We start from the raw sequence: 18,583 nt of genomic DNA on the forward strand, positions 1-18,583 counted from the left end.
GCTAAGGCCATCATGCGCCAAACTCAAGGTGTAGAATTGGCTTTCTGTAGAATGTTTACGAATATCAAAAAATGCCGATGGCGTAGATGACCTAAAAACATTGTGCTGCCTAGTAAAAGAAGAGAAGAAATTTGGAAATCGCTAATGGTAAAAGCGTTAAAGAAGGTCAGGCAGCCTTAGCGGCTATCCTTGGCTAGGCAAGGATCCTGAGGCTCCCAACCAATCAAATAAAAAGCCTCAGCCTACTTCTCAGGAATGAGAAAGTGGCTGAGGTGTATCATGTAATAAAGGGAACCAGTGGTTAAAAAATTACAGTTTTTCGAGGACGCCCGCTGCTTTTAAAAAGCTAAAAACGGAGGGTATGTTAACAATGGCATTATCAGCTAAGAGCAATGTTGGGTGAAAAGGAATGTATTCATGATAAAACTGAGTGAAGTACTTTTTTCTTAGTTTTTCTAGTTTCACACATGAGAATAAAATGTGGTTAACAGTAAGTTCTTCTCCGCATTCCTCACAACCAGGTTTATCTTGTTTTGTTAGCAGGAAGTTGTGCGTGAGGTGCGTGTGGCCAATTCGCAGACGGCATAAAACCACTTCTTTAAAACGTTCCTGGTGCACACATGACTTAAATTCACCCAAAACTGGTTTTACAAAGTGCAGTTTATTATTCACTTCGCTGTTCCAACGCGACTGCCATTTTTGTCTTAATTTCTGTTGAACTAATTTCATACAGTCATTAAAGGGTATATCTACTTTTTTTATTTCCTTGCCCCGAGCTTGAGCGGCACACAAATCTGCTCTCTCATTTCCTTTTATTCCGACGTGGCTCGGGACCCAGCAGAGTTTAATGTTCTGTCCTCGAGCTGTTGCTGTTACAATGTTGTGTATGATGTCCCCAAGTATGGGAGTGGTTGCGTTTCTAGAGTGGAGGGCTGTAAGTACACTTAAAGAGTCTGTGTAAATAATAGTGTTTTTGAGGTTCTCGTTTAGTATTTTTTTTGTTGCCACACATACTGCGTAACATTCTGCGCTGAAGATGGATGCGCACTGTGGAAGTCGCATTGCTGTCTCCGAATTTCCTCGCACCACTGCGCTTCCTACGTAAACATTCGTTTTTGAACCGTCAGTGTAAAAGTCCGTAAAACTACTGTATTTTTCTTCGAGTGCAAGGAATTCCTGTACTATATGTTGTTTTGGAGTTTGTTTTTTTTGGAACTGCGTAAGGGTAAAATCACAGATTGCCGGAAAATTGTGCCATGGAGGCAGTGGAGCTCGTCTTCGAGCAATGGCAGGTAATGTGTCCAGTACTCCGAGGTTTTGACACATCTCTTCAAAACGCAGGAGGAGTGGCCTGATAGCTTGTGGTTTGTTGTTAAAAAGTGTTCTTGATGGGCACATTGTGACTATGGGGTAACATAGGTGTTTGGGAAGCGAACGGATTTTTAAAACGTACGAGCACGTGAGCATGGTTCTTCGGTCCTCGAGTGACGGTTCGTTGGTTTCTACATAAAGACTGTTAATTGGTGATGTCCTGTAAGCACCAGTGGAGAGACGCAAACCCAAGTTATGCACTGTATCTAGTCGTTTAAGGTATGATGGTCTCGCTGACCCATACACTATACATCCATAATCAAGGGTAGAGCGTACTACAGAGCGGTAAATTTTTAGACGGCATGTCCTGTCGGCACCCCAATGTTTTCGTGACAGTACTTTGAGTATGTTGAGGGATCGGGAGGCTTTCTTTTTCAGTGCATTTATATGAGGCAGGAAAGTGAGCTTTTTGTCAAAGGTTACGCCTAGGAATTTGTGCTCATTTTTCACCGGTAGCTGTGTTTTGTTCAGGTGTATAAATGGGTCAGCCTGTAAGCCTCGCTTAATAGAGAAAAGAATGGCCACGGTTTTCTGTGTGGAAAACCGGAAACCGTTCTCGTCTGCCCAGGTCACCAGTTTATCCATTGTCAGCTGTATTTGTCTCTCGCATGTTACCAGGTTTGAAGATGTGCAGGCTATTTGCAGATCGTCAACATAGACGGAATACATAATGGCCTTCGGTATTACTTTGGCTATGGAATTTACTTTAATAACAAACAATGTCGTGCTCAAAATACACCCTTGAGGAACCCCGTTCTCTTGAGCGAAGCCCCTGGACACGGTTGATCCTAGGCGCACTTGAAATGAGCGGTCGGAAAGACAGTCCTTCAGGCAGTTCAACATCCTGCCACGGATGCCAAGATCTGCTAAGTCACGAAGGATGCCGAACCTCCAGGTGGTGTCGTATGCTTTCTCGAGGTCAAAAAAGACGGCAAGACAGTGCTGTCTGTGTATAAAAGCCTCTCGGACAGTATTTTCCAGGCGAGTTAAGTGGTCTGTTGTTGAGCATGCTTTCTTAAAACCGCACTGATGGATGTCAATAAGCTCAAGAGATTCAATCAGAAAAGTTAGTCTTTTATTCAGCACACTTTCGAATGATTTGGCAAGGCAGCTGGTAAGGGCTATCGGCCTGTAACTAGTAGGGGATGTTGGTTGTTTTCCAGATTTCAGGAATGGAACAATAACTGCTTTCTTCCAGGCTTTCGGCAATCTTCCGAGCACCCACACTTGGTTAAAAAACTTCAAGAGCGCCTCCACAGATTGCTGGGAAAGATGTGCTAGCATTTCGTAATGTATATTGTCAGGGCCAGGTGCTGTCTTTTTTCCGGCCGAGAGAACTTCGTTTATTTCTTGGAGTGTTATTAAACCATTGTACGGTTCTTTTGTGCAGCCCGTTGTTGGAAGTCTATGTTTCTCCACTGCATGTTTATGCTTTAAAAATGTTTCTGTGTAGTGTGAAGAACTAGAAATGTTTGAGAAATGTTCTCCCAAGATGTTTGCCTGTTCCTCTATATTTGTCTGTGTACCTGGAGCTGTTAAGAAAGGAATTGTGTAAGGAGAAAAGCTTCTGTTAAACTTGTGGACTTGTTCCCACATTTTTTTGGACGTAACTGAACTATTTATGCATGATACGTAGCTTCTCCATGATGTTCTTTCGGCATTTCGGCGGATGTACCGAGCTTTTGCTCTCGTCTTTTTAAAGTTGATGAGGTTATCTTGAGTTGGGTATCTTCGAAAAACTCCCCAAGCTTTATTTTGCTTCTTTTTTGCTCCCCGGCATTCCTGCGTGTACCATACCTTGTTGTTTTGTCGTACTATTCCTGACGATTGCGGAATAGCTTGGCACGCAGCATCAATAATGCAGCTTGTAAAAATTTCATTCAGTTCGTCAACGTTAAGACTGTTTGAAAATAATTTCTCCAGGCTAGCCTTTTCTCTAAATAGTTGCCAGTCGGCTAGGTGTAGTTTCCAACGGCGTGGTTTACTAGGGATGACTGATGGTGGTGATGAAAAGTTAATCACTACCGGAAGATGATCGCTTCCGTACGGGTTATCGAGAACATCCCACTTAAAATCGGTAAAAACGGAAGAAGAGCTAAAAGATAAATCTATGCAACTCATTTTTCCTGAGGCTGGAGAGCAATATGTGGGTTTGCCTGTATTGAGTAGGCAAACATTATTGCACAGAATAAAATCTTCTAATATACGGCCCCTAGTGTCTGTCTGTTCACTCCCCCAGAAAGGGGAGTGTGCATTAAAATCCCCAACTACCAGATATGGCTCTGGTAGCTGATTAAAAAGTGATTCTAGGTCATGAAGTGTTACTGTGAGGTGTGGCTGAAGGTATACTGAACATAAGGTAATTGTTTTAAAGCTAATGACGGTGACTGCAATGGCTTCATAATTCGTCTGCAGCTGGATTTCACGTGTTGCAACACCGCTCTTAACAACGACAGCAACACCTCCAGAGAGCCTATCTGCCTGCTCACGGTCACGGCGAAAGACTTTATAATTCTTAAAAATATTTTTTTGTAAAGGTCCCAAATTGGTCTCCTGAAGGCACAGTGCTACAGGAGACATAGAGCGTAGGAGATCTGTTGCATCGCTGTAGTTATTTAAAATTCCACGGCAGTTCCAGTGGATAAGGAACGCCATGATTATTTTAAGGAGGAGTGTTTTGAGACCTCAGGTCCCTCCTTGTTGAGGGCCTGTTATCGTGGTTTTTTCTTTTTTCCGGTCAAGAGAGCCCCGTCGCCGTTGCGACTGAGGCGAGCTTTGACTTGTATCCATCGCCTCCATGGAGGCGCTGGAGTTCCGCGGGGAACCCGCGGGCAGGGGGGTGGTAGACTTCTCCCGAACGGGGGAAGCCTTGCGGGCTGCCGACTTGGAGGACGGCCGGCCCGTTGTTGGGGGTGGCATAGCAGCTCTCGCTGCATCTGCCAGGGGCGCGGATGGCCCTGCCTCAGCCTCACTAGGTGTGAACTGGGCAGGTGCCTGAGACCGGTGTGATGCGCCGCGCCCGCGCACCACATCGGCGAAGTTTGTGTGGGGTGTTAAGGAGAAAGTGCCTTGCGACATTGCATAACGCTTCCTTGCCTCTTTAAAAGTGATATTATCTTTTGTCTTTATTGTAATGATTTCCTTTTCTTTTTTCCAGGCAGGACAAGACCTTGAGTAAGCAGCGTGCTCGCCTTCGCAGTTTGCACAGCGTGGCGCGGCGTCGCAGCCGTCTGATTGGTGGTCATTGGAGGCACATTTAGCACAGGTGTTGCGGCCGCGGCAGCTCTGGGAGCCATGACCGAACTTCTGGCATTTGAAACAGCGTCTAGGGTTGGGGATATAAGGGCGAACGGAGATTTTTGCATAGCCTACCTCGATTGACTCGGGTAGGGTGCATGAGGCAAACGTCAGGACCAGGTGTTTTGTCGGAATCTCTTTGTTGTCTTTGCGGATTGTAATTCTGTGGACGTTGGTAACATTCTGAGGGTTCAGTCCTTCAAGCATCTCTTCCTCTGTTAGGTGCAGGAAATCATTATCTGAGATGACACCACGTACTGTGTTCAATGATCTGTGCGGTGTAACAGAGACAGGAATATCGCCAAAAGTTTCAATGTTTGCAAGCTTTGAAATCTGAGTTATGTCGAGCAGTTCGAGGAGGAGGTCACCACAAGCCAACTTTGTGACTTTGTACTGAGGGCCCAGGGATTCTGTAAGAACTCTTGAAACAAGGAACGGGGATATTTGTCTGGCTGGCTTTTCTGTTTCTTTACTGTGGACGATGTGGTACTTCGGAAAAGTTGTCTTCTTTTTGCTGAAAAACTGTGTTGTGACATCGGTCCGTCCTCTTTTCAGAGGGCGATCATTATTAAGCAGGGAGGAAGCCATAAAAAATTTTGTTCTTCGGCCTTGGTGCCAGCCGCCCACCATGGAGCCCAACTAGGGGACAGGACAGGAACTTGAAAACAAGTCCTGCCCACGCCAGCTGTACACCATTGCTATAACCGAATATGACGAAACCCAGGATAGTTCGCCACACAGGGTTAACCCTCGCCGCCAGGAAAAAGGAAAAAAACCAAGGAAGGAGGAGGAGACAGGAGAGTTGTAAGAAAGATGATAGGAAAGTAAAAGATGGAGGGGAGGATAAGGAAAAGACGACTGCCGATTTCCCCCGGTCGGGTCAGGCCGGAGGTGCCGTCTACAGGAAGCTGGGGCCAAAGTGGTGTGTTGCCTCCGCCGAGGGGCCTTAAGGGTCCAAACGCTCGGCATCGGCTCAACCACCAGGATCCCCTTTTCCCCGGACACGGCGATGCCACGCACGGCGAGGCGCGGGTGCTCGGGTCCGTGGTGATGCACAGTTCACCATCATCCCCTTGCGGGGATGTCCCTGCGGATGCTCGGGAACCCGCGGTGTCGCCACTCACCGTCGCGACGCCTGCAAGCTGCAGGCGCCCCCCTGCGGGGAGATTTCCTTCTGGTAGTCAACAAATCATTTCCTTGCTCATCACCATAAATAGTGCACCTTCTCATTCAACCTGTAACTTTTGCAAAATGGGGCTCTTTTTCAGTCATTCAACAGCTCTTCCGCAGTGTTCTGCACTTGTTCTGTGGTGCTTACTGACCATTATGAGTAATCAATTGATGTAGACTTCTGCATCTATAAATTGTTGGAACCTGTGCCTACCAATAATGTCCTGAATGTACTTTTTTGTACTTTTTTAAACCCTGTTCTAATTGACAGTTGTGCTCTTTTCCTGTCTGCATGTTCACAGATTCCCTGAAGTTAATCAGCTTCCTGCACAGCACTTTCAGCAATTAATATTTATATCTTTAGCGCAAAAGGATGAGGCCGACAAAAAAAGGCAAACACGGGCATTTTTGTCCTCACCCTTCTGCACTGAAGATATGAAAATTACAGCATATTACTAACTAGCCCAACAGGTAATGCTTTTGAAATATACTCTCGAGCTAATTTCTGCTCACCTGTGGCATATATTGAGTCACACACACACTGCACTGTCACACAGGCCTGCTTTCTACCAGTTTGGTCGCCCACAAAAATTCCTAAATTTGGCACTTTATATGATAAACGGAATGCACAATTTTCAAACAGCAAGTACTACTTTTCCGGCATGTTTTGTCAAATAGTGAAGGCTCAATCCCTGCTTGTAACAGCAGCAACAATTGGCAGCATCCAATAATTGTAACACAGTTAGTTAGTTAGTTAGTTATATTGATTTTAATGGCGCAAAAGCAACTGAGGCTATGATGCACCAACACACGGTTAGAGCTTTTGTTAAAGATTACGCTTTTTATATCTAAAGTTTGTTTAAAACATTGGCTTCTCTGAGAATCAACGAGTGTATGATCTCCCAAAAGTAACATGGGGTGTAGCGGGATGTATTCATTGTAGAATGTTGTGAAATATTTTTTCCTCAGTTGTTCCAGTTTTGTGCATACAATTAAAATGTGGTTTACCGTGAGTTCATCGCCACACATTTCGCAGAGAGGTTTGTCTTTTTTTGTCAGTAAGAAGTTGCGTGTAAGGTGTGTGTGTCCAATGCGTAGTCGACACAAATAACTTCTGTAAAACGCTCCTGATGTTTGCATAATCTCCATTCTCCCAAAACGGGTTTTATAGAATGTAATTTGTTGTTTGTCTGTTTGTCCCATGCAATCTGCCACTTATTTCTGAGTTTACTGTGCAGTAATTTAGAAAAATCCCTCTGTGGTATGCTAACTTGTTTTATATGACCAATTCGAGCTTGTGCTGCGCAAGCATCTGCTCTCTCATTACCTAAAATTCCAACATGGCTGGGGACCCAGCAGAATATAATGTTATGTTTTTGCTTTGTGATTTTAATTATGTTATGTATGATTTTTCCTATTATGGGTTCAGCAGCATTTGTAGAGTGCAGCGCTTTGAGCATACTCAGTGAATCGGTGTAAATGATGCTATTTTTTGTTTTGTTTTACTATTTGTTCTACAGCTACGAGGATGGCTTAACACTCCGCAGTAAATACCGATGCATACTGTGGCAGTCGTATCATTTTTTCGTTTTTTCCTTGAATTACTGCACTTCCGACATGACTGTTTTTGAGCCATCAGTGTAAAATTCAGTGTAGGTGTCATATTTTTCATGTAGTGCAAAGAACTCTTGCAGTATGTGCTCGTGTGGCATTTCCTCTTTGTTTACGTGTGCCAGTGTGAAGTCACACACCGAAGGGTGGTTGTACCATGGTGGCAGATATTCATGTCTTTGTGCAATATTCGGTAGGGCGTCCAGCACTGCTAACTCTTCACATTTATCTTCAAAGCGCATTATTAGTGGCCTGATAAAATGTGGTTTATTATTGAATAATCTTCTAGATGGGCACTTGGTAACAATGGGATAGCAGAGATGTTTAGGAAGAGAACGGGTTTTTAGGATGTACGTGCATGTAAGTGTGACTCTTCTATCCTCTAGTGTGGGCTCATTAGCTTCAACATAAAGACTATTTACCGGGGATGTTCTATATGCTCCAGTTGATAGGCGCAGACCAAGATTATGAACAGGGTCCAGTCGTTTCAAGTAGAATGCTCTTGCTGAACCATATACTATGCACCCGTAGTCCAGTTTCGAGCGCACCAAAGAGCGATATATTTGTAATAGGCATGCTCTATGGGACCCCCACCGTTTTCGCGAGAGTACCTTTAATACATTGAGGGCTTGGGATGCTTTCTTTTTAAGGTTGTTAATGTGTGGTAGGAATGTAAGTTTCTTGTCAAAAGTGACGCCTAAAAATTTATGTTCCTGTTTGGCTGGCAGTGTGGTTTGATTCAAGCACAGATTGGGATCGACCAGTAGGCCTCGTCGTAATGAGAACAGAACAGCTACTGTTTTTTGGGGAGAGAACTTGAATCCATTTTTCTCTGCCCAAGCAGCCAGTTTATTTAGTGTGATTTGTATTTGTCTCTCGCAGGACAGTATGCTGGAAGAAGTGCATGCTATCTGTAGGTCATCTACATAAACTGAATACATTACGGACTTGGGTATTAGTTCGGCCAAAGAATTCATTTTTACTATGAAGAGTGTCGTACTTAAAATGCACCCCTGGGGTACGCCATTCTCTTGGGTAAATGTCATTGACAGAGTTGCTCCTAGACGGCGGTTAGTCAAGAAGTCGTTCAAGCAGTTCAGCATCCTGCCGCGGATTCCTAGCTCTGCTAGGTCATGGAGGATGCCGAACTTCCACGTGGTATCATAGGCCTTCTCCAAATCGAAGAAGACCCCGATACAGTGCTGTTTGTGGATGAATGCCTCCCGGATGGTGTTTTCTAGGCGGACAAGGTGATCAGTGGTCGAGCATGCTTTCTTAAATCAACATTGACGTACATCTAAGAGTCGACGAGATTGAAGTGTGGAGGTCAGTCTAATGTTTATTATGCTTTCGAAAGATTTAGCAATGCAGCTGGTGAGGGCTATCGGTCTGTAATTGTTAGGACTTGTTGGTGGTTTTCCAGGTTTCAGAAAAGGTACTATTATTGCTTTCTTCCACTCCTCAGGTATATTCCCAGTTGTCCATATTTGTTAAAGAATTTCAACAATGCCTGTACGGCAGCCTCAGGGAGATGGGCAAGCATAGTGTAATGCACATTATCTGGGCCTGGTGCTGTCTTTTTGCCAGAAGATAATACCCTAATCAATTCCTGGAGTGTGATGGGTTGATTGTAGTCCTCGTGCATACCTGCTGCAAATGGGAGTTTTTGTTTTTCTGCTATTGCTTTGTACTTCTGGAACGTGTTTGTGTAATTGGACGAATTGGATACTCAGCAAAATGCTCGCCCAGTATGTTGGCCTGTTCTTCTAATGATGTTTGTGTCCCAGGTGTAGTCAGTAGGGGAAGTATGAAAGGGGTATGGTCACTACTGAATCTATGAACCTTTTCCCACATTTTTTTTGAGGTTATTGAGCTGTTTATTGAGGATACATATTTCTGCCACGAGGATTTCTCGCCATTTCTTCGAACGAATCGCGCTCTGGCCTTGGCCCTCTTAAAGGCAATCAAGTTCTCCGCTGTGGGATACCGACGCAGAGAGCCCCAAGCTTTATTTTGTTGTTTTTTTGCCAATGTGCATTCTTGTGTCCACCATACTTTATGTTTTTTGTGTACAAGTCCTGTTGTTTGTGGTATGGCTAGTGTAGCGGCCGATATTATGCATGTAGTAAACTTTTCATTAATTTCGTCTATGCTGAGGTCTTCACAAAATTCTTTCTCTAGTGTGGCACTTGCTGTAAAAAGTGACCAGTCGGCGAGGTGAAGTTTCCAGCGCCGTGGTGTTGTGGGGATGACTGGAGTAGACGATGAGAGGCTGATGATAGTAGGTAGGTGATCACTTCCCAGAGGGTCATTTAAAACATCCCATTTAAAATCATTAAAAAGCGATGGTGATGTGAAAGCTAAATCGAGCATGCTCATTTTTGCCGAGCTTGGGCAACAATAAGTGGCTTTTCCTGTATCTAAAAGACAGATATTATTTGAGAGGATAAAATCTTCGATGATTTGTGCCCTTGAATCACATAGTTCGCTTCCCCAAAATGGGGAGTGAGCGTTAAAATCGCCAACTACCAGATATAGCTCCTGCAGTTAATCAATCAGGCTTTCTAAATCTTCGATTGTTAATGTGATGTGCGGGAGAAGATATACAGAACATACTGTTACTGTTCTGTAGGTAACGACGCTAACAGCAACTGCCTCAAGTTTTGTGTTTTTGAGCAGGGACGCCGCTTTGGACGACAATTGCGACGCCTCCCGAGAGTCGATTTGCCTGCTCGCAATCGTGTCTAAAAGTTTTATAATGTTTCAGGATATGCACATGTTGTGGACCAAGATTGGTCTCCTGAAGACATAAAACTATGGGTAACATTGACCCTAAAATATGTGTTATGTCACTGTAATTCCGCATAAGTCCTCTGCAATTCCATTGAATTAAAAAAGCCATGTTTATGCTTTTGAAAGGAAATGAAAGGGGATTTATTTATGTAGTGGGCCCGTTATGAGGGGGCTGTCTTTTTTTCGCTCAAGAGAGCTGTTCCGCCGCTGTAATGGAGGCGGAATGGGTGTTGTATCCATCACCTCAACAGAGGTGCTGGAGGACCGCGCAGCCGCGGTTGTGTTAGTTTCAGGTTTCTCCCGATGGGGGGAGGTCCTGCGGGATGCCGACCCATGGACCGGCGGTCCCTGCTTTGATGGTGGCAGAGCAGCCTTCGCTGTCGCTGCCTGGGGCGTGGAGGGCCCTGCCATTGGCTCGGTAGAAGTGGCCTCGGCAGGTGCCGGAGTGCTTTGTGGTGCTATGCCCCTGCGCACCACATTAGCGAAGTTTGGTTTTGCTGTGAAAGAGAATGTGTTGGTAAGCGCAAAACGCCTCCTTGCCTCTTTAAATGAAATGTTTTCTTTGGTCTTTACGGTGATGATTTCTTTTTCCTTTTTCCAGGACGGACACACCCTGGAGTACGCAGCGTGGTCTCCTTCGCAGTTTGCGCAGCGCAGTGTTGCATCACATTCCTCAGAATGGTGGTCCTTCGAGGCGCATTTCGCGCAGGTTTTGCAGCCGCGGCAGGTCTGTGAGCCGTGGCCAAACTTTTGACAGTTGAAGCATTGGTGGGGATTGGGTATATAATGTCTGACATTGACTTTCAGATATCCATCTTCGATCGTTTCGGGCAAAGTGCTGGTGTTAAATGTGAGGACCATGTGTTTGGTGTCTATTTCTTTATTGTCCTTGCGGATTTTGATTCAAATAACATCAATCACATTCTGGTCGGTGAGCCCTTGAAGCATTTCGGCTTCTGTTAAATGGATGAAGTCACTTTCTGAGATAACGCCTCGGACTGTGTTAAGGGATCGGTGGGGAGTCACGGAGACAGGGATGTCCCCTATGGAAGCAATGCTTGACAGTTTCGAGCCCTGGATGCTCTCACACAGTTCAAGGAGTAGGTCGCCGCTGGCCATTTTTGATAACTTGTAACCAGGGCCCAAGGCATCTGTTAAACATTTGGACACAAGAAATGGTGATATTATTCGGGCTTGCTTTTGTTCGCATTCACTGTGAATAACATGAACTTTGAAAATGCTTGTTTCTTTTTAGAGAAAAAATCTTCTGCTTCGTTCCGCTCTCTCTTGAGAGAGTGATCTGGTTTTGAAAGGGGGAGAGCCATAAAAAAAGGTAGTTATTTGGTCATGGTGCCAGCCACCCACCACGGAGTCCAACGAGGGGACGGGACAGGAATTTGGAAGCAAGTCTTGCCCACGCCAGCTGTACACCTCAACTATAACCAAATATGACGCAACTCAGGGTAGTTGGTCACACAAGGTTAATCCTCGCCGCCAGGAAAAAAGAAAAACCAGGAAGTGAGTAGGAGATAGGAGAGTTGTGAGAAAGAGACAGGAAAGTGAAAGATGGAGGGGAGGACAGGAAAAGGCGACTGCCGATTTCCCCCGGTCGGGTCAGGCCGTATGTGCCGTCTACAGGAAGCTGGGGCCAAAGTGGTGTGTTGCCTCCGCCGAGGGGGCTTAAAAGGTCCAAACGCTCGGCATCGGCTCAACCACCAGGATCCCCTTTTCCCCGGACAGGGCGATGCCACGCACGGCGAAACGCGGGTGCTCGGGTCCGTGGTGATGCGCGGTTCACCATCATCCCCCTGTGGGGATGTCCCTGCGGATGCTCGGGAACCCGCGGTGTCGCCACTCACTGACGCCTGCAAGCTGCAGATGCCCCCCTGCGGGGTAATAATTGTAACACATGCATCTTAATTACTGTTATATCAGGCACTTAGAACAATTCTGTCCTGACACTGTTACTCTTACTATAGGAAAAAATGCACAACAATGTGCCTAACTGCATCTTGTCGCCTGTTGCCTCATTTGCACATGCCCAAACAGTGTTCAAAGCAAAACTCCCAGATCTTCACAATCCACTAAGGCAAAGAGAAGACACAATAGCTGCGAAACATTTTGGAGAACTACACACTCATCTTCAGCAGCAATGTAACTCCCGGAGGACCTTACACAAATATAAGGGCTACTTGAAAGACTTAAGATGTCTGACTATGTTACAATTCATTGCAGGCACTATGATCAATATCAAATGTGGTCTAACTCACCTAGGCAAGTTTCCAGTTTGCCCTGGTGATTTATTATGAGTTACAGTGCAAAGCAGGCAAAATGCACACAGAGGAAGTAACCACATGTGCCGTCCTTGCCAAAAGTAACCAGGCTGCCGTTACCACTTCTTACGATATCAGGAGACTTAATATCATCAAGAGGAGGAGAGTGATGGAACAGGTTCACTAATGCAGCTTCTCCTCGCAGCCAACAAGAGCAGCGACCATGCCACTGCCATTCCTCTACCAGCTTGCTTGTTCTATGGTCACTGCAGCCTGGTTGTTTTTGGCAAAGATGGTATATCTTGTCTGCTTGTTTATTGGGTTTAGCATCCCAAAGCGACTCAGGCTATGAGGGATGCCGGTATATCTTGTCTGCTCTGCATTGCAATTCATGATGAATCTCTGCCAACTCGCCGAGCTCTTGACTTTGTCCTGGTGAATCAGGAGGGTTTTGATTTTATGGTGTTTAACGCCCCAAAGTGACTCAGGCTATGTATGAGGGATGCTGTAGTGCTGGACTCCGAAATTTCGATCACCCGCGGTTCTTTAACATGCACTGACATCGCACAGTACACGGGCCTCTAGAATTTCGCCACCATCGAAATTCGACCACCGCAGCCGGAATCGAACCTGCGTCTTTCGGGTCAGCAGCAGAGCGCCATAACCACCGAGTCACTGTAGCGCCCGTTGCCTAAACAAAGAAATTAGAAAAAGTAAGACTTATGACCTAAAAAGTTAGTTCAGTGCAGTTAAAGAAGACTGCAAGCTTACTTGGAGAAGAATTAGCAAAGTACTTGGCCGGTCATCAATACCAGCTTCTACTGAACTCACAATAAATGGTAAAATAGTATAAGATACTGCTTTAGCAGATGCATTTAATGACCATTTTAGAAATCTTCCAGTGTCCAGTGCGACATGGCAGTGACTATTCAATTAACGTGCAGTCATCTAACAGTTTATTTCTTTCTCCTTCTTCCGCCAACGAAGTATACGTAATATTTATGCAGCTCAAAAATTCAAGTATGTGCGATGCACAGGGAATACAAATAAAACCGGTAAAGTCTGTTCTCAATGTTATACTGTATTTATTTGAATCTAGGCCGACAGTCTTTTTTTTAAACACGAGATACGAAACTCAGGTGAGCTTAGATTCGGGGATTTTTTCTTTGTATTAATAAAATACGATAACACATAAAAACGAAAAAGAAGTATCACGCAGGTGGCGTCCTCACGAAACGCTAACAGAATATGGCACTGTAGCCTTTACTATCAGTAGCCTATGCCGATAAAAGCAAACACAAGCACTGGCTACCATTTTGACCTCGTTTCTTCTTTGTGTGATGGCATGGGCACGTGACAAGAAGGGCAGCGATGACGAGGACGAGTGAGCGGAAGCAGGTTCACGAAAACAGGTGCAGTTTGCGTGCTGTTCCTGCTGTCGTTCTCAATTGTTTTTTTGGCTGGCTTACATTCGAAAAAAGTTTTTTTTTAAAATTTGGCCTTCAACTTTCGGGTGTCTGCTTAGAATCAAGGCCGGCCTAAATTCTAGTAAATACGGTACCACCAATTCTGGCTTACATATTTAACCTTTGTCTCAGTTCTGCTGCTCTGGTACTTTTCCTAAAGATATGCAATTAGCGAAATTCAAACCTATCTACAAAAAGAGTGATCTCAATAAACTTAATAACTACCACCCGGTTTCAATCTTACCAGTATTTTCCAAAACCTTTGAAAAGCTAATTCTGGTGCCCTTTGAATCCTACTTTGAAAAATACAATTTCATAACTGATCCACAATATGGATTCCATAAAACTCATTCACCTGCCGCGGTGGCTCAGTGGTTAAGATGTTCGGGTACTGAACCCGGGTTCGAACCCGACCGCTGCGGCTGCGTTTTTATGGAGGCAAAACGCTAAGGCGCCCGGGTGCTGTGCGATGTCAGTGCACGTTAAAGATCCCCAGGTGGTTAAAGATCCCCAGGTGGTCGAAATTATTCCGGAGCCCTCCACTACGGCACCTCTTTCTTCGTTTCTTCTTTCACTCCCTCCTTTATCCCATTATCCCATCCCTTACGGGGCCCTGTTAGGTGTCCAACAATATATGAGACAGATACTGCGCCATTTCCTTTCCCCCAAAACCAATTATTATTATTATAAAACTCATTCCACACAACTCGCTCTACTAGATCAGAAGGAATACATACTAAAGAATATGGAAATGAATTTTGCACTAGGTATACTTATTGACTTCACCGAGGCCTTTGACTATTTAAACCAAAATTACTTTTTGAAAAATTACCGTCTTATGTTATTCGTAACAAACCACTAGATCTAATCAAATCATATCTTTCAAAACATTTTCAGTATGTTGATGCGAATGGTTTTTCTTCATATAAAAGCACAGGTACACCTTGGGATTCCTCAGGACAGCATAAATGGACATTTACTATTAAACATATAATTGAACAGGCCATCGCGGTGGCTCGGTTGTTATGGTGCTCAGCTGCTGACCAGAAAGGCGCGGGTTCAATCCCGGCCACAGTGGTCGCATTTCGATGGATGTGAAATGCTAGCGGCCCGTGTACTGTGTGACGTCAGTGCAAGTTAAAGAACCCCAGGTGGTCGAAATTATCTGGAGCCCTCCTCTATGGCCTCCCTCTTAGCCTGAGTCGCTTGTATTTGACAGCCATTGCTACCATTGGTGCTAGGGCTTAGTTCGTGGTCTACACCAACGACACAAGTATTTTTTGTGTTTATGATACCTGTGAAGAACTGCTTAGTATAGCCAATTCAATGTTGTCTAAAGGTACGAGGGCCAGCCTATTAATCACTTTAAAACAAAACAGATCATCTTTTGTGCTAAAGAAAAGCACGTTGCACCAGCTCTCACACTTACCTTGAACAGAAATAACATAGGCATAGAAACCGTGCCTGAACAGAACTCTGGGAGTTGTATTTACTAAAAATGTCCTTGGACAAGCACATAGATTATATATCATCCAAACTTCCGTCAGTGATAGGCATTCTATACAAGCACAGATTTTCTCCCAAAAACAATGTTGCTGCTGTGCAATTCTCTGCTCTTATCCCACTTAAGTTACTGTGTTATGATCTGGGGGACGACTATAGCAAACAACATACAAAAACTTGCCACGTTAGAACGCAAAATTATTACTGTTATAACATACTCGCCATATCATAGCAATAAAGATGAACATTTCCTAATTTTAGGAATAATATAGGTAGAAGACATCTATCACTATGATTTATGTTCAGCACTGATAACAGAATGCAAAAACAATAATATACTAACGAGCCTAGCAGAACTTTCCATTAAACAACACTCAAGTCATGACACATGAAATCCAGTACATTGGAAGATTTATCCTCACCGCTCAAATTAAGTGATGCAAACTCGACGTTACAACATTCTTCAGCTATTAAACACACATTGAAATAATAACACTGACGCTTCAGGCTGAGTAAGAAACTGCTGAAAGGTGCCCTGCGACACAAACCAAGCACGAGGTCTTTATTCTTTGTATACAAAGTAAGAAATGTGACTCCTGAATGCCCAAAGAGATTGCCGAAATTGCAATTTTGAATATTTTAAAGATCTCCAGGTGGTCGAAATTATTCCGAGCTCTCCATTATAGCACTTTTTTCTTGCTTTCTTTCACTCCCACCTTCCTCCCTTACCTTACAGGGCAGGTGGAGTTCTGGTGTCCACCGAGATGAGAGACATTTACTGCACCATTTTCTTTCCTCAAAACCCAATTTTCATTTTCATTTTATTTTAATCTTCTCTAGAAATGCTTGTTTCCAGCCGATGGTGCCCGCAACATGGCGGCCATTTTTGGCAGTGGAAATGAGGTGGCATCCAGGTTGGGCGCTGCCTTTCTCATTGGATGGCCGTCCAGTTTGAACCTAGTTCCTTTATACCCACAAAATGGAACCAAAATATGTCTCTTCAGCTTTTCGCATGGCACAGAAACTAAAAAGAAGCACGGAAAGCAAATGAAAACTAATAAGAATAATGCTAGGGACGACAGTTTCAATTTTGCTTCAAACTTTCGTGAAGGCGAGCGCTATTCTAACCACACCAAGAAGGCAGTAAAAAGAGAGAAACAGAAGCCAGTGGAAACACCTTGCCCAAAAATGGAGAGAAGCCGGACAGGGGAGAGAGCGGGAGGTGGGAGGGAGACTGGTGTTAGCCTTAGAATCCTACCAACAAAGATCAGGGAGCTTCCTTTATAGAGTAAGTCACCCTCGCCCTGTCTATGGTGCACACACGGGGGGCAGGGGGGGGGACTATCAAAGCAACAATTACAGGCAAGCTTCTACTGTGTGTACGCTAGGCGCAGTTCTGATTGGTAGCGCCCAATCTCACCACTGCGTGACTGAAATGGGCAAGTGAAACACGTTTTCGTCTAATATTTTCAAGTTTTCTAAGTGAAGTAACTTTCGTTTGCATGCTCCGATTTCAATCATTCTGTTGGCACTGGTCTCTGGAACGCATGAGGAATCCATTTAATCAGATTAATCGGCACTGATCAAAAACAACTTGGTACCCCTTGAAGGATGTCTTTTTAAACAGCACTACAGTTTAGAAGAATCTTGCTACCATCATTCAGTTTTTCACACAGGATAGACTATCGCGAGCACGTATATTAAGGTATATATTCTTTATTTGTCTGATAACGCGACTACCTTCAGTGACTGTTAGATTTTTTTTTTTCCCCTCACATGTGTTTCATGTGTTATGACCTTCCTACATATGTTCCTTTTCGTGCCATTTGTTCGTAGCCGCCGTTTATATGTATAGATGACTAGAATACTCCTCTTTTTTACTTTGTATTTGTGTGTCCTATTACTTATGTCATGTTCAAAATTTGTTCTGATGTATTCATCATCATCAGCAGCAGCTGCCTGACTACGCCCACTGCAGGACAGCCACCTTGTGTGTTTCATGTATTATTATAGTATTATGTAAATCTATTTTGTGCTGCTTAAGGTTGCCATTAAGTATTCTGATACATGACCCACTGTTTTTTGAAGGGGATGACCGCTGTGCCACTTTTTACCTCGTCCGCACTGTCTCACAGAAATAAATAATTGATAGTATCAACACCAGCTCGGCGCAGTTAAACTCTCTCAATAACTGAAAACAATATCCACACTCTAAATAATGTATTGCTGTCTTGGATTATCTTGCCACACACTTTACAGCATAAGACACCACTGCCACATATTTTGGGTAAATTCTGAAGCAGCTTGAATAGCGAAACCACTTTGCATAGCTGCACTGAATTTTAAATCGTTTTTTTTTTTAGTTCTTGCACCAGACATGCTCTAAAAATCAATTACCAACTTGCACCTAGGCAATCAACTTAAGCGACGGAGCGAACGTCGCCGCGTCGCCGCCTCGCCGCCTCGCTTTCTTTTTCGCGCACATGGAGCTAGAAGTATTTCATAAGCAATTTTCACTTACCACTTGAGCTATTTTGATCCAGCCATCAGGTGTTTTCAGGTAGCCGAAGTTGAAAGCGCATAATGCCAGCCTCTCATTCCCACCGGATGAAGAAACGGTCGTCGTTTGTTGCGTGACAGTCACAGGCATTGTGCGGCGTTGAACTGGCAGTGAATTAAACAGTTCTTACTGCTTCGTGGGATAACTTCTGTGAACTGTTCACGGCCAGGAGGAGCAGCCCGCCAGGCAACGAATAAGTATTCTCGTAGGCGTCGCCCCCGTATCAACACGCATCGAAAAGCCAACTACGTTTGGTGCTCCGTCCCTCCGTTTGGTCAGCCTGTTTTGCAAAAGCGTCGCTTTCCCTAGGTATAGCGCTCTAGATACCCTAGGCTTCCCTGACTGCTCAAAAGCGCGAAATTTAAATTCGTGAGAGGAAGAATAAGTTTTGTTGGATATATCCTGTAACATGATTGCCATTTAAATCGTATAAAGTATAAACTGGAGCCCTAAACTCCATTTCCGTACAGATAGAAGTGACTAGCAGGAATGGCGCCAGGATATCTAGGATATTCAGACAATACTGTACGTCGGACCAG

The 18,583-nt window shown here is 44.4% G+C and overlaps 1 protein-coding gene across 1 annotated transcript in view; it reads right to left on the reverse strand.

Annotated features, from left to right (window-relative positions):
* The window catches only part of LOC144114069 (uncharacterized), a 34,276-nt gene extending 15,940 nt beyond the window's left edge, over window positions 1–18,336 (reverse strand). Inside the window, exon 1 of the mRNA XM_077647527.1 lies at window positions 18,006–18,336. Coding sequence (XP_077503653.1) covers window positions 18,006–18,134 — 129 coding nt within the window. The 5' untranslated portion in view covers window positions 18,135–18,336. The remainder of the gene's footprint in view (window positions 1–18,005) is intronic.
* Window positions 18,337–18,583: the final 247 nt, after the last annotated feature.

Source organism: Amblyomma americanum, chromosome 1 (assembly GCF_052857255.1).
Source record: "Amblyomma americanum isolate KBUSLIRL-KWMA chromosome 1, ASM5285725v1, whole genome shotgun sequence".
Taxonomy (NCBI): domain Eukaryota; kingdom Metazoa; phylum Arthropoda; class Arachnida; order Ixodida; family Ixodidae; genus Amblyomma; species Amblyomma americanum.